The sequence below is a fragment of the Suricata suricatta genome, chromosome 9, assembly GCF_006229205.1.
Source record: "Suricata suricatta isolate VVHF042 chromosome 9, meerkat_22Aug2017_6uvM2_HiC, whole genome shotgun sequence".
In the NCBI taxonomy this organism is placed as follows: Eukaryota; Metazoa; Chordata; class Mammalia; order Carnivora; family Herpestidae; genus Suricata; species Suricata suricatta.
This window is the reverse complement of record NC_043708.1, coordinates 51,159,070-51,176,256: the sequence shown is the minus strand read 5'-3', so window position 1 is coordinate 51,176,256 and position 17,187 is coordinate 51,159,070. Positions and strand designations below refer to the sequence as shown.

At 35.7% G+C, this 17,187-nt stretch overlaps 1 protein-coding gene across 1 annotated transcript in view; it reads right to left on the bottom strand.

Annotated features, from left to right (window-relative positions):
• Positions 1-17,187, bottom strand: part of MIS18BP1 (MIS18 binding protein 1) — a 45,710-nt gene that overhangs the window by 3,719 nt on the left and 24,804 nt on the right. The window contains exons 6-13 of the mRNA XM_029951702.1: positions 15,333-15,420; positions 14,189-14,346; positions 13,417-13,568; positions 12,832-12,925; positions 9,525-10,392; positions 4,023-4,195; positions 3,121-3,281; positions 724-872 (exon numbers count right to left, since the gene is read on the bottom strand). Coding sequence (XP_029807562.1) covers positions 724-872; positions 3,121-3,281; positions 4,023-4,195; positions 9,525-10,392; positions 12,832-12,925; positions 13,417-13,568; positions 14,189-14,346; positions 15,333-15,420 — 1,843 coding nt within the window. The remainder of the gene's footprint in view (positions 1-723; positions 873-3,120; positions 3,282-4,022; positions 4,196-9,524; positions 10,393-12,831; positions 12,926-13,416; positions 13,569-14,188; positions 14,347-15,332; positions 15,421-17,187) is intronic.

The window sequence follows — 17,187 nt, the reverse complement described above, 5'->3', positions numbered from 1 at the left end:
TGTCATCAGCAGGACTAGGAATTGTGGGAAGAAATAGCCATTCTGTTTGGCTTCAATTGTTAACTGTACTTGAATCAAGCCTATTTGCTAAGAATGAGAGGGGAAAGAAATAAGGTAAAAAGAAATGAAAAAATTTTTCATAGTTGGTATGGAGAATATAAAAAAAGATGTAACTATGTAGAAATAAAAGACTTTCAATAATCTACAATTATAAAATAATCCTCCAACGTTTATTTAGGTATATTTTATAAATTTGTTACATGCAAAACTTGGATCCATTTGGAACTTATCTTGATGTAAAGTGAGCTGTGTGTGTTCCTATACACTACTGAACAACACTTCTACTTGTTGAAACTATCCATCCTTGACTTCTAGAAACTACTCTTTTTTTTTTTAATGTTTTATTTATTTTTGATACAGAGAGAGACAGAGCATGAGAGGGGGAGGGGCAGAGAGAGAAGAAGGCACAGAACGGGAAGCAGGCTCCAGGCTCTGAGCTGGCTGTCAGCACAGAGCCTGATGCGGGGCTCGAACCCACAAGCGTGAGATCTGACCTGAGCCGAAGTCGGAGGCCCAACCGACTGAGCCACGCAGGCGCCCCTAGAAACTACTGTTTCTTGATTTCCTTTTTAATGATGACTCTTCTCATTGACATCTACTCTCTTCACCTCATGAAATGTTAAATGCTGATGCAGAGACTTACAGTATCATATGCATATTTACCTATTTATCGAGGCTAGCATCCCAGGACTGACATGCTGACACTGAGGAGTTTTTGCCAGTGGAAAGACAACTGATGATGGAGTCGTTGGGTTTTTGTCCATACTGGGCAGGATATCGTCTTCTTCTGCGCTGTCCTGGAGCCTTGGCAACTAAAAAACAAATCCTTATTATAAGCCAGCAGGCTCCCGTAAAAATGGGATTTCTCATTATCACTAAATGTTTTGGAGTGGAAGAGAACAGAGCCTTGGCCTCTAAATGAAACCTTATTTTCTATTGTGTTAAATGGAAACAATGGCACCTACTTCTGTTCCAAGTTGTGAAAAGACCAGAGTCAGCAAGTGTTTTCTGTAACAAGTTAGATAGTATATATTTTAAGCTTGTGGTCCATATCGTGTCTGTCCCAAATATTAAACTCTGCTGTTGTAGCATGAAAGCAGACATAGCTATGTAAACAGTGAGCATATCTGTGTTCCAATGAAATTTTGTTATACAAAATGTGGTCTGTCAGATTTGACCCATAGGTCAAGGTTTGCTTACCTCTGTGTAAACAGATCAAAACAATTACTTCACTGATTATTATAGGAACTCAAGCAGTATTAAACTTTTGTGTAAATATACGTCCAGTAAACAGCAATTCAATCCTTCATTAAGATTTTATCTAACTTTACATCAAAACATTAGAGAAAGTGGATTTTTGCCCCAGAAAATGAACTTAACTGCTTTCTACATTTTATTATTTTAGCTTTTAAAATGTTGCTACTATTGCATTTAAGCCAAAACATATAAAACTTGAAATGATGATGGAATTATATAAAGGATGTAAGCTCTAAAGCACCATGGTTGTTATGCAGGGAACACAGTAAGAGACTGAGACGCTGGTTCCTTTAATACATCTCCCTTTACAACCTGTGTAGGCAAAAGGAGTCCAGATAATGATGTTACTAAAATTCTTAAAGCATTTGTGTAGCCTTTTAATATTGGAGATAATGTAACAATATTAAGAAATGAGGGGCACCTGAGTGGCTCAGTCCATTAAGGATCCAACTCCTCCTTAATTTTGGCTCAGGTCATAATCTCAGTTTGAGGGATCAAGCCCTGCATTGGGCTCTGCACTGCCAGCACAGAGCCTGCTTGGGATTCTCTTTCTCCCTCTCTCTCTGCCCCTTCCTCGCTCCTGTGTGCACACTCTCTCTCTCTCTTAAAATAAAGTTAAGTATATTAAATGAATAAATTAAAAAATTATCCGTTAAGGTTAGCTCTTGTAGATTTTATACTTCTATCAGTTGTCTATATCTATCCATTTTTGCATTAATCTTAATATTCTTAACATTTATTTTTATATTCTAGAAACAGTCTCAGATTTGCAATTAGTATTTGTAGTATATTTGTCCATTTATGAAGAACATCCTTATTGGATATATGCTGCTTCCAGTTTTCTGCTGTAAAGACAGACCTGCAATGAAGGTCTTTATGGAGACTTTTGGCTTTTTTTGATTTCTTAGGATAAATTTCCATGAACAGAATTAATCTTATGGCTCTCAAATATTGCCATGATGCTATCCAAAAGGCATGATTCACTTATACATCCACTGATGTATGACTATTTCAGTGTCTCCACTGCCTTCTGTAATGGATATTTTAACTTATTTTTTGTAAAAGATTCTGTAATTTAGAATATATACATATGATTTAGTTTTCCTCTGATTGACAGCTAATATAAATAACCACATTCCTAAGTATTCATTCAGCCTTTTAAATTTTTTCTTCCCCACTTTTTCCCTGTGATCTTGACATTTTTTAGTATTCTAGTAATATCTGAATGACTTCTTCATATTGTAAACATAGTCTTTATTTGTTGTAAATATTTTCCCCCAATTGCTGAAGTTTTTAGTTGTACAATTTTTCATACTACAAAAATTTTATACATTCGGATGTCAACTTTTTGCTGTCATTTAAGCCTTCCATTTACTTTAGTATAGAATATGTAATAATCTTTTCTTTTTTTTGTTTTTAAGTAGGCTTCATGTCTACTGCCAAGTCCAATGTGGGGCTTTTAGTTATGACCCTGAGATCAAGACCTGAGATGAAATCAAGAGTCAGACTCTTAACTGAGCCACACAGGCACCCCATTACCTTGTTCTTTTTAAGTTTGCCTCATTGCATATGAAATTTTAAATATATATGTTTAGCCTATTTCTGGGTTTTCAATTTGGCTCTGCAACCATTACACTGATGAGAATAGCATGTACTGGCAGACTGCTCCCTATAGGACATTTTGGGTGATGTCTGTGTAGGCTATCAATCCTTGGCTTAGATATTAGGGATGAACACTAACCATACATTAAAATGAAAGATGTAAAAGTCAATATATAAAGAGCAATGATTTCATGCACTTACCAATACTCTTTGATTCTGTAAAGGTGTTGTACTGAAAAAATCATCATGATCATCTTTTGGCAACTGTTCCAGAAAATCCCTCATCTGCTGCTTCCTTTTAAGAGTTCCCACTTTGGCAGTTATCGTAATCATTTGCTTCTTATCAGCATCACGCATCTTGCCTTAGAAGTTAGCAAACAATTTGGTAAGGATTTAGTCATTTATAGTAACTGCTCTAAAGTTAACAGACTTTGCAAAACCTAAACTGTGTATCTGTATTAAGTATACTCATCTACTATTAATAAGCTTCCTATATAGAAATTATTTTTTCCTATACTGGGATCTATGCAGTATGATTAGCCCACAAGATACTCATGAAGAAACTACATAAGATTAGTCAGGGTGGGGTGGAAAAGTTACCCTGTGAGAAAGGTTAATTCCCATATTCCCCTTGCTGAATGCCTAATTTATTGATTTTGCAAAAATATAAACCTTATTAAACTAGGGTAGGGATAGGATACTCCCTAAAGCTTAGTATAAGCTCTGTCATAACCCTGAGCAGGAAGGCATACTCCTGGGGAGTACGAAAACTAAATTTATTTTGAATTTTATTATGAATTTCTAGGGGGCCCTACCCAAGTGGCCTCAAATTAAAATAGACTCTTTGAACAATAATCTAGATATTGAAATCCTTAGCTCTAATTGCATATTTCCTAGAACAAACTCAAAACACTAGGCTGCTAAGGCTACTATTGATAGAAGTAACTAGAAAAGACTTAAAAATTAACCCATATAGTTCTTTCTAGCTTTAAAATTTTGAGAAAAAAACCTATAAGATGATACATGGATACATATGAAATACAGCTAGTGACTAATCATAAATCAATACTGAGAACCAGGCAAAAACAATTTATAAATGTTACCATTTTGGCCTTTGGGATTGGCTGGTTTTTTCTTAGTGACGGGTTTCTGGGATTCTTTTTCTCTGGGGTCTTCCATGTATTTCTTCTGGCATTCATCAGCAGATCGAGAACCTACAGCCATTGCTACATCTGACCAGAAACCAGGTTTGTGTTTTGGAAGAGATGCAAAAGCACTATCGAAGACCAAAACCAGTTAAAGAACAAGAAATCCAAATCAATAAAAACAGCAATGAGACTTATTGAGCTAAAGGAATTTTACCAAAATCATTTTGATAGCTGTTTGGAAAGACGATACTATTCTTTCCACTCAGTAACTTACTTGAGTGCTTAAAACAGGAAGGTGTAAGTTCGTGTATCTGGGAGATACCTTTTATTTTGTTGTGTTCTATGCACCTGAACAATCATCCCAGGTCTGTCTTTCAACATCTTTCTCCTAAGTCCACCTAGCAGTGATGTGATCTTTCGGGGGACTCTAGAATGACTAACTTTTCAGCAATGTTTCAGCAATGCTCAAACCTCACTGGTGCTAGGTATATTGGAAAATGAGCTCTTAGTTCCTATAGACTCTAGGTTATAAATTCTTATTAAAAAGTGTGCTTATTCGTGGTGCACCTCGGCGGCTCAGTTGGTTAAGCGTCCAACTTTTAATTTCAGCTCAGGGCGTAATCTCACAATTCAGGAGATAAAGCTCCATGTCTAGCTCTGTGCTGTCAGCTTAGGATCCTCTCACATCCCATCTGCCCCCCTCCCCCACTAGTGCACCTACGCTCTCAAAATAAACACGTTTTTCTTCCTTTGATTTTATAATTTACAGAATGTAATATTTTATATCTCATTGAGGGAAATGAAAATTGAAAGGGAGAAGAAAAACTATTAGTCAATATAAGGTTGTCATCAAATTTAACAAATGAGTTACATTCTGAAAGTTTATTTGTAAATATCTAGAAACTGGTACATGTATTTCTGCTCCCTTCCCTCCCCAAATATATTTTACATATTGTGACTAAGGTGGCAGTTCAGCCAGACAAGATCTATTTAACTCACTAAATAACCTATGCAGCATTGGGCTGGCAAATTTTTAAAATCAGCTCTCTCTCAGTGACATAGTTCGTATTTACAGTGTTTGCCAATTTCCATATTGTAAATAACTATTGTGGGTAATTTCAAGCTACCAATATGATGTCTCTGAATGTGGAGTAAGAAATGTGTGATAGGACACAATTATACGGAATTTCCACCACACAGCTACAAATGATGTAAAGAACCTTAAGGCATAGATAATAATAATAGAGTGTAGTAAAATAATTAGGAAGCGATGAGTTTAGGGTATTACTTAATAAATTTACCTGTAAATTTTTATCAGTCTGATTTTGTGAATGGGTACTGGTTGACTACAGAATACCTCTCATTCCATGTTAAATACTTATTGTTAATGAATGCTCTACCCCCTTCGCACATAATCATCCCACAGGTGTTCTAAAGTGGAGAACTAAGAGGATCTGGAGGCTCAAGCTTCCATTTGTACATCATTAAGTTTCAAGTGTAGAACTGCTAGGAGGACTATTTTTCAGAATAAAAATAATGCATTTAATGAGAAATCAGTCTGTAATTAACACATCTCTAGTTTATCCCAGATAATTGTAAAAGGCAAATATAGTCATGTCACTCCAATCCTACTTAACACTTGCTTTTATTGGTGATAGAGGAAGAAAAAAACAACTTGCTTTTGTAACTCCCTAGCATAATAACCAAAGCATTTAATATGACTTCCATTGTTCCTGGTCTCTCTAAGTCTCATCCCTTACTGTTCTTCTCTCATTTTCTGTACTCCACTTGTTCTGGACTTCTTTTAGGATTTCTAAATGTGCTTTCCTCCATTATTTTATTTAAAATGAACTTATCATGAAAATTTGGCTTAAATAATCCTTATTTGTCCTTCAGATTTTAGTTCAAGTATATGCTTAAGCTAAGTCAGATTTCCCTGATCTATATTCTCCTAAACTTAAGAGTGATTATTTGCTAACTGGGTTCTAAGTATGATGAGTACAAAACTGGGCTGCAACTCAGATTCACTTGAGTTTACACAAAAGTAGAAGCAAGTGGGGTGCCTGGGTCGCTGAGGCAAGGTTAAATGTTAAGGCAGGTTTCTTCTGCTCCACTTCTGCCATCGTATCAGCCCTTCTGAAGCAGTTTTCTATTCCTGCTTCAGAATCTTCTCAAGTAATTTCAGCATCTGTGTCATCCTAGCAATGGCATCTTTTTTTTCTTATTAAAGTTAAAAATTTCCTGGTTCTTCATATACTGAGTAATTCTGGATTATTTCCTACTTGTTTTGAAATACTGTAAAATTGTGGGGTCATGTTTATATCCTATGGAGAATGTTAATATTTTTGTTTAAGCAGGCAATCGATTTGGTTGTAACCCAAGCTATAAATTCCAGTCAGACTTCTGTGGCTGCAATTTCAGTATCAGTTCCATTTTTAAGGCTTTCTGTGTGTTGGACACTGAGTGGCTGGCTTTGGAAACCAGGGGCCAGTCTACCTCTTAGTTCAGTTTTCAGTCTTGGGCATGCTGTTTAGGATTAAATCCTCAAATGCTCAACTCAGGGGTGAGCTCTGAAGTTCATAAACAACTTTATTTATGGTTGTTTTCCCTAGCTCTTCCCTTTCCAAATTTTAGCTCCCCAGGAGTCCTGTTTTTGGTTCTTTGGCAGAAAGCTAGGGCTTTAGTTACCCACCTCTGTGGTACAGCTGACACAACTGCATCTTTCTGCAGTGTCAAACAACAGACAGAGAAAATGCAACACAGGTTGCCCTACCCTTTTGAGTGCTATATTCCTGAAGAGGTTTCCTACTTACAGAGTTTTAGGTGCATGTGGGCCCCATATGCTGCTGTGATTTTTACCCTGTAGGACTGGGCCATACGAGAAAGGAGAAAAGACAAAGAAAGAGAACTGGAGATTTCTTTCACTGTTTCTGCATGTTAATAGTCCCCTTTCCTCTTCCTCAAGCCAAAAGTGGAAGGCTTTTCTTTGAATTCTCTTAGTCATGCCTCAGTGACCACTTCTAATTTTTAAGGGGTATTAACCTAGGTTAATGAACATCAGGGGAAAAAGTGGAAATCTGCCCCCACTTCAGTGTTACTCAAAATTCTAGTCTCTCCTGGGGCACCTGGGTGGCTCAGTTGGTTAAGTGGCCAACTTTGGCTCAGGTCATGATCTCACAGTTCGTGGGTTCGCGCCCCATGAACCTGCTTCAGATTCTGTGCTTCTCTCTCTGCCCTGCAAACAGCCGTTTGCGCTGTTTCTGTCTCTCAAAATGAATAAATGTTAAAAAAAAAAAAAAAAAAAAAAAAAGGATTCTAGTTTCCCCAACTGACCTGCTACTATTTACCTTTCTGAATCAACAAAAGGCTGTTCTATGCATTCTGTCCAGGTTTCATAGTTAAATTGAAAAAAAAGAGTAGAATATGCTTTCCTCATCTTATTGGAAACTGGAATCTTTGCAGTTCAGGCACTAAAATAATCTCCTTAGATGATATGGATATGCAGTAAAGGTTGCGAACCTTTACTATAATGAAATAATGGGAGAGACAGCTGGAAAGGATAATTAAGGTAAAAGTACGATATGCTGTCAACATAAGGCAGAATGATCTCTATATAATTTGAAGATTCCTAGTAAGAATGCAGTGAAGGTTTCTGATGTTAGAATCACAACTATAAATTAAGATTAATCTGGATATATATAAAACATTACACAGATGAAAACAACTAAGTACAAATACAAGGCTACTTTCATTAAAGTAGGCAGGCATTAAAAGTCTGAAAAAAATTAGTGTCAAGAAAGGGTACAGATAGAATGATCCTATGGGAAAATCTATAGTTCCTGGGAACTATTTAGATTTTTTTATCTTTTTATTTTACTTATTATTTTTTTAGAAAGTTACTTTTAATACTTTGGGATGAGCCCCACAGGAATAAAAAACACTAGGAAGGGGTAACTCCCTTACACTCAGGAGTGGCCCAGGGGAGAGAGGCTACCTGAGGGGAAGGAAGCACAAAAGGGACCCCGCTGCAGAAAATCAATAATGATCAAGAAGTTTAAACCTAGTTGACTGAAAGAATTACATTTTCAGCATCAGGAATATCAGGCAAAGTAGATAAGCAGGGGAAAATGTTTAGTTTTTGACATAATTAAGTTAGAATCTCTATAAGTGAGGTTAATGGAGAGATGTCCAACAGGCAAAGAGAAATACAAATCTAAGAATTTAGAACTACAGATACAGATATTGGAATCCCTGTCCAAAGAGTAAACTTAGAACTATAGAAGGAAAAGACCATTGAAGACTACATTATAACAGCAAGAAAGTATCCAAAAACAAGAACTTTGGAGAAGAAGGAAAATTATCTTATCTGCCTGAAAATGAGGGAACACTTAAGAAATTAAAAAAAGGAGTGTAGTGGCACAGAGATGCCTTGGGAATAGTGTTTCAAAAGGGCAGACCAAAAAATAAATTCCAAATGTTTTAAGGTTAGGGAGTACTCAAGCAAGCGAAATCACTGAACGTAGTATGTTTCTATATTCTCCTCTCTGATCAATCACATCTTCCTTTCTACTAGAGCATTTCCATCAACACACCACGATATGCTGGCATGAGTCCTCTTACAAACAAATATGCCATCAAACATACGTCTTCTCTTATCTTCACACTCTTTTATTACCTAACCAGTTTGTTGCTCCCTATCACTACCAATTTCTTGTGTTTTCCACAGACTAGGTTGTTTGTACTCTCTCATTCACTCTTCATTGCTCGACTATGTTTTAGCTCCCAATGCTACTGACACAGCTCAAAACTGTTTGCCAAGGCTACACAGCTAAATCCAATTCATGTCCTACCCATGAAGCCTTGGATGGATCACCTGATTTTTGAAGCTATTTCTATTCTGTAAATTCAGGGAGAAGACCATCTTAAATAATGGGCAGGTCTGAATTCAGCTTTAGGGTTTTGTAACAGAAAATTTAACTATAAAATAATTCTTAAAATAGGAAGATCTGAGAGAGCAACATCTTTCTATGCTAAAATATTTTACCACACCCTGAAATACAAATGGCTAGTAATTTATACTGTATAAAGTGTATGGGATCACTTCATGTACATTTCATTGTGAAATAATCACACAATGAAGACAAATGACACATCCATCCCCTCACACAGTTACCCTTTTTTTGAGGAGGAGGGTAGCTGTCTTGAAATATTAAATGGAAAGAAAAGGTTAACTTTTCCTTTTGCTCATATACAAGTTGTAGAGATGGCCACAAAATAGAAGTTTTATCTGTATTCTCCCTATATTCTTTGTATAAATTGTTATTTCTCTCCATGTGTTTTTCCTATCTTCTATTTTAATGATTAGAGGTCACTAAATCAGCCCTTTCGTGGAATTTTCAGGTCTTCCACTGTTTTGTGGCCACTCTAGATGTTCCAGAGTCAAATCTAACTACTTACCAATGAAGTTTCTGTAACTCCTTCTCATTCCATTCTTCATCCTGAATTACACCAGGAAAACACTGAAAGGAATGTCTGTTTGTTTCATCAGATCCGATGGCCTCAATAACTGGAAACTCATTCCTAATACCAGACTTCTGGAGATTTTTTTTAGCAGAATATCTAGCTTTCTTTTGTTTGATATAAAATTCACTTTCACTTTCTTCAGTTTCAGATTCTGAAATCACTGGGATTTTCCTGGTGGTGTTTCTTGTGCTTTTCCTGAGGTGAACCACTGTCTCTTTGGTATTTCTTGTGGTAGTTTTCTTGGCAACTCCAGCTATCTTTCGAATTCCCTTTTCTGTTTCGCTCTCTTCACTAGACAAATCTGATGAGGACTGCTGCTTGTAAAATGACATAGACACATTTTTTATTTTCTTCGATTTTGGTAACAACTTTGTATTTTTCTTAAAGTCAGAGGTGACCGTTTGCTCCTTTTTAGGACTAGACATTTTGGTTTTCCGGCTGACAGTGAGTACATCAATTTCACTGCAGTCTTCCTTGTTTTTACTTTTATGGTCCTCAGTATACTCAAAAGCATTTTTGAAGGTCTTTGTGGGGTTACTGATCAAACTGGTAGTTTCATGTAAGTCTGATTTACTTTCTTTTTGATGCGTTGGCACTGCAAAATCTGTAACTGCTTTAATGGTGCTGTAAGACAGATTATACTTCTTGCATTTTTGTTCTATCACTTTTTTAGATTTAAGTGGTGTCATTAAAATATAAGCTTTCTTCGGGTTAAGAGACATACATTTTCTTCCTTCATCCAAGAAAAACGGTTGCCTTAAGGTCAGAATGTCAATGGATATGTTCGATTCTTCCGTTCTCTCTTTAATTTCATAAGACAAAACCAAAGATCAAAATCTCAAATTAGCTATAAACAAAATAAAGCACAGAAATTTTTTTTCTAAAATAAAGTATATTTTATCCCCCATAAACACTGAAGCCCCGGTTGATTCAGATTACTGCCCCTTCAATTGTAAGCATATTTTTTGTATCAACCAGCCTTTGACTTCTTGAAGTCTATTTAGTGTACATATAAGCTTCTCTGTCTGGCCTTCAGTGTAGTTCTAATTTCTCACTGTACTCAAAAGGGAACCATACTGTACGTGTACTACACCATGATTTTCATGATTCTCAACTTTTCAATAATATTATTCTACTTGGAAAGCGTTCTTCCCTCACAAACCAAATCACTCACTACCTGCTTCGATTCCATTCCCTAACCCACCTAGTCCACAACTTTATCTTGATTTTCTAAACTGAATGAAAGATCTCCTTCAAATTTCCAAAATACTTTAAAAAAAAAAAGGATTTTTTTTTTTAGCGTTTGTTTATTCTTGAGAGAGAGACACACAGAGTGTGAGCCGAGGAGGTTAAGAGAGAAAGAGGGAGACACAGAATCAGAGGCACGCTCCAGGCTCTGAGCTCTCAGCACAGAGCCTGACACGGGGCTCACACCCATGAACCATGAGATCATGACCTGAGCCAAAGTCTGCTGCTCAACCAACTGAGCCACCCAGGAGCCCAGAATACTTTTAAATAATGCCATGTTTGACAATGTGCTTTGCATTATACTTACAAATTTGTCTTTGAACTAGACTGAAAAAAACCCCTCAATAGTATGAATTTGTTTTCACTTTTAGAATTTTTTTTTTTGCAGTTAGTACAGAGTCTTTCACATGTATAGTAAATGATAAATCAGTATGTGTTTAATCATCTGTTTAGAAGTAAAATACTTAGGTGACATAAGAAAACCAGAAGGGCTGCTAAAATTTACTAGGTATGTAATATAGGGAACAGAAGCTATCCTGATTAAAGGAACATGGGATTCTACAGGTATGGCCCCCATTCTCATCCCCAGTGGTGGCCGTGGCAAGATATTTTTGCTGATTCACCCAAACTCCATGAAATATCATGGATAACAACCAAACCAGAAACCGAGAATCTTTATTATACTGTGTCACTAAAGAAAGCACATTAAAATGAAATTCTCTAATTTGAAACTTAAGAAACCAGAAGCCAAACTAATTTAATTTCTATTTGTAAATTATTCAATTGCATTTATAAATATATGTAAATTATAAATCATCACAGCAACTATCCTAGTTAAATACTTCAATGACCTACATGTTATGTACCACTCTACAAGATGAATTATAAAATAAAAGACTGATGAGTGATGATGGATGCTGCAGAGAAAAGCAGCCACTACAGTATAATTATTGGAGAAAAGGTACTAATAAAAAGTAATAAAAAGCTCCTAGAAGATTTCTCAATGGAATCATCTATCTTTGTGAAGGAAGTGTTTTCTTTAAATTCCTCATATAAATTGGATTCAAATGTTTAACGGGAAATTTGAAAATTTTGAACTTTATAATTTTGAACACTTTTATTCTGAATATTTTTATACATTTTATTAAATAATTTGAATGAAGATTCAGACTATTCTGGATACTTTAACCTAAGTTACATGATCCTGATAGTCTAATTAGTATTGCTTTTCCTCTCTACTTCTTTAAACACTTACAAATGTTCTTCATTTTCACTTCTTTTCACTTATAAGAATACAAAAAAATGCTTTGTGCTGATGGATTTAACTCAATATGAAATTTAAACTTGCTAATGTGTAGAGAAAAGGTTCTTTAAATCTGGTATACAGGATTTCAATGAAATCGTACTGGAAATCCACACTTTACACATAGCTAAATTATGGCATTAATTTCATAAAAAGATTCATAGTCTTTAAACACTCCAAAAACCATATTTAAAAATGATGTGTAACTTTGTGAGTAAAAAAAAAATTAGGGGCTCCGGGCTGGCTCAGGTGGTAAAGCATGTGACTCTTCATCTTGGGGTCATGAGTTCAAGCCCCATGTTGGATGCAGAGATGACTTAAAATAGATACATGGATAGATAGATAATAAAAATTATTTAGTGCCAAGATTAAGGGAGGTAAATCTACAAGTAAATACAGTGTGTAAGGTAATGAATTCTTTTACTATGCAAATCATGCTGTATAGAAAAACAAAACTCTATGGTACATCTGAAACTAATAACACTATGTTAATTATGCTTTAATTAAAGGAAAAAAAAGTAATTCTAAAAAGACCCAACAAAAACAACAAAAATCCCCAGACATTTATAATGATTGTAATACTTGGTTTGCCATTTTAAATTTGGAAATTTATGAGATCACTTTTACTATATTAAAAACATTTCAAATAAGAGCTATATGCTTATTATAAAACCAATAAAGATATATCACCTTGTTTCTGACTTTTAATTATCCTTTCATTTGTTCTTTCACAATTTTCAAGTTTCTTTGAAGACTTTTCATATGCTTTCTTTCCAATTATTTCCTTCAAAACAAAAAGTTAGCTTTTTATTTTAACAACTACTACCTATAAATATGACCTCAAACATTTTCATAGTATGTATCAAGCATACATAGGTATGTACTTACAGTTCTACAGATTTCATTAGCAGAGGCATTCAGAAACTCATTTGCCGGAACTTGAGCTTTGGTAGCACCATGTGGGCATCCACTATCTTAGATATCTTCTATAAATTCAATTTGTGTGGTTTGTTAAGTGCATACACACACACACACACACACACACACACACACACACACACTTTTATTTAACCCTTACTCTAAGAGCTAAACTTTGTTATTACTGATTACACTTTTTCAATGAGACACAGAAAATAAATGTCAAGCAAGACATTGCCAAGCTGATTGTTAAGGTGATACTTAACAAACAGAATTCCGGATTCCTGATTTGGTCCCAAACCTTTTTAGTAGCATCACACCTCCACTCTTTGTATCACAGGGTATAATAAAACTTACCTGATTAGTTAAGTCATTTTCTCCTCCATTTTGATAAGTGTTACATATTTGGTCATCTGGGAGATTTAATGACGGTTTATTTTGACAATCACCATGGCACACATTTAATTCTGTGGCTGCTGGGCACCTGATGCGTTTACCATTTTTCAGTTCTATGAGTACAAAGATGGAGATTTCAATAAATTATTATATACAAGCTGCCTTATTAAAGAATTCACTTTTGAAAACATTATCTAGCAAGGACTATAGGTTAATGTTCATACTTTTTTCCAGTGGGTAGGATGGGGTGGGATATTAGGCAGATTATAGTTTTGGTAAAGAGTTAACACAGTTCTGCCAGTACCTTTATAGTAATGGACATTCAAAAAAAAAAAAAATGCCAGGCGTCTGGGTGGCTCAGTCGGTTGAGTGTCATTTCAGCTTAGGTCGTGATCTCATGGTTCGTGGGATTGAGCCCTGTGTTGTGCTTTATAAAACTGAGCATAGAACCTGCTTCAGATTTTTTTCTCTCCATTCCTCTGCCCCTCTCCCCAACTCAGGCTTAGTGCTTGCTCTCCTTCTCTTTAAGAAAAAAAAAAGTAGTAGTAGTAGTAGTAGTAAGCTGAACGCTGAGCTGAATATGAGCAGACTGCACTGCAGTTTTTTAAGTATTAAAGAATTTTAGGGCAGTTTAAGTCAAAAACTCAATATGATATAAACTATAAACAGATAAATGTGAAGGTCATATAAGAATTTACCACTGTATTAACAGAAAAGAAAAGAAAAGACATACCCAAATGACAACAATCAGTGTCATAAGTGGTGCTGGCTCTTTGGAGAGCATCAGTTTGGTTTTCTCCTGCATTATTTTTCGCTGATTTCCGCACATCAGGGACAACTCTTCCAGTTTTCTGTTTTTGTCTGGCCTTTATCTCCTTCTTTTCACAAGCCCTAAAAAACAAGTATAATATTTTTCTCTAATTTTTGTATGAAAAAACTATTACAAAAAACTAAACAGAAATAAAATCCCTCAGATAAAGCCTTTATCCTCCCAGCAAAGATTACCTTTAACCTTACATTATTTAAATCTATGATTCTACCCTTTCCTCCACAAAGAATTCAAGTATATTATCTTAAGTCAAAAGAATCATAACCTAAGTGCTTCCTACTCTATCTTCTTATATTCCCTAACTAAGCTAATCCTGTAAGAAAATTACAGGACAAATCCTGCCATTCCCTATTTTTGAAAATGAGTTTTATTTATTTTACGACATTCATCCACACTGCCACAGTCACTTCCCTACTGTCTATGGCTGCTCTTCTGATATGAAGGCAGAGCTGAACAGTTGCAATAGAGGCAGCATGCCCATAAAAGCACTTCCCGTCTGGCTCTTTACAGGAAAAACTGTCAGCCCCGAATATAAGTTATTATATTGTACTAGGTATGATTAATTAACTTATATCAACATATCCCCTGTGAGTTCCTTAAGGGCAAGAATTAATAAAATTTTCCCTGCTTTCCCTGTTCCAGCACAGTGTCTACTAAACAACTGGCATTAACTTCTGAAGAAATGAATAAAAGAAAAAAAGACTAAAAATGTACATTCATGTTTAATAGCTACATGCCTCTTAAAGGATGAGTGAATGAGGATACTTTCTGAATTGTCAACAGTGTTACTTTCCTTTTACATTTTTTCCATATGACAGAAATTATAGTAAACTACTATTGCTTTCTAAAAATCCAAGATTGAGAAAACTGTATCAAAACTGGCATTTCAAAAAAAAAAAAAAAGAAAAAGAGAAAACCAATTTACATTGGTTACATGAACAAAAACATTTGTAACACTTCAAATTTTATACCCCAAATGGGCATACTTTATCAAATGTAAATTATACCTCAACAAAATTGCTTTTTAAAAAGTAAAGAAGTACTTTACCTTAATTGTTCAAGAAAATTATCAATATGCTCTTTCCATTTTTCTGGAAAGCCAAACATAAACTTCCTTATGAGATAATTTGGATATCCTGTTCAATAATAAGCAAACAAAATATTATCTAAAAGCCAAAAATTTTAAAGACATGTAACTGACTCACTAAATCATTAAAAATATATACACTTATTGCTCACTTTGTGCCAGGCACAGCCCCAAATACTAAGGATTCAGCAATCAACAAAATGAAACAAAAATCCCTGCCTTCATGGAACTTGCCTTTTCATGTGAAGCAGAAAGCAAACCAATAAATATACATCTTGTTCATTAGATGTCCATCAATGCTTTGGAGAAAAATTAAGCACTTAATGGGCAAAAGGATATTAGTGTATTTATGCTGGGGAGGAAAAAGGGAGCAGGCTGTATTTTTTAAAAGAATAGTCAGAGGTTCTCACTGAAATAACATTGTTTGATAAAGCTCTGAAGGACATGAGGGAGTGAGCCACGTGGCAATATGGGATTAAAACACTGGAAGCAAACGGAACAAAGCAAAAGGCTATGGTAAGAGTATGCCTGGCCTGTTTGTAAAAATTAGTGCAGCTGGAGGAGAGTGAAAGGAGGCTACTACTTGGAGGCTACTCAGAAGAGAAGAGGAATAGTGGAGAACATGAAAGATTATAAGGCCTTGGGGTTACTTCATGGACCTAGTCTTTGACTTTGGGTGAAACGGGAAGCTATAGAGAGGTTATAAGCAGAGGAGTCACAGGACTTGATTTACTTTAACAGGACTGTATTGGGTTGCTATTTTGAGACGTCTGTGGAAATACAAGTGGAGAAATAATGAGACCAGTTAGGATTCTGTTATCATTCAGAAAAAACATAAGGGAGATGTATATACCACAGAGGTCAGCAGAGGCCTGGGTTCTGGATATATTTTTGGAGATAACGCCAATAGGATATACCTACTCACTAGTTGTGGGTGTGAGAGAAACAGGATTTAAGATGTCTCCAAAGATTCTGGCTAGCCATTAGAAACAAGGAAAGGGGGAAGACTAAAGCAGATTTCAGGGAGAAGATCAGATTTTAGACATATGATGTTTGAGATGCCTGTAGATATCCTAGTGGAGATGTCAAATGGGCAGATGGAAAATGAGTTGAGTGGCTTGAGAAGTATTTTTGGTAGGAGATATAAATTTGGCATTTGTCACCATATAGATGAAATTTAAAGCCTAAAAGAAATCAACACAGCACTGAATGTGGAAAGAGCTCTAGTCTACCCCATTATTCAGATGCAAGAAGAGCATAATAAGCAAATAAACTAAGAAGGAACAGGGAGTGAGGCAGCATGAAATTTGGAATGTGGTGTTCCAGAAGGCAAATAAAGAATTAAAAAGAGGTAAGTGTGATTAAGTGCGGTAAGCATATACTGGATTTAACAATGTGGGGGCCACTGGTAACTCTGATGACGGCTGTTTGGTAAAGACTTGGGGTTTAAGGCATGATTAAGGAGAAATTTTTAAAAGTGGTAAAGAATCCAAAGAATTAGATATAACAAATCTTCTGAGTTGTTTTGTTGTAAGCAAGAGCAAATAGTGGCTAAAATAAGTGGGTTAAAAGGGTTTTTGTATTTTGACAGAAGGCAGAATTACTGGTGTGGTATCCTTGAGTAAGAGGAAAAATGGGAAGTAGAGTACAAACGAAGAGGCTGACAGAACAGTGACAGTTCACTCATAAGGAAAGCAGATAGAGATGCAAGCATGTCAGTCAGGTGACAGTGAAGTTCTCTTCTGATTGCTTCTATCGTTCAGCTGCCCCTCCCCCCCGCTACCTCCCCTGTGAGAAGGAGAAAGGAGGTATTGAA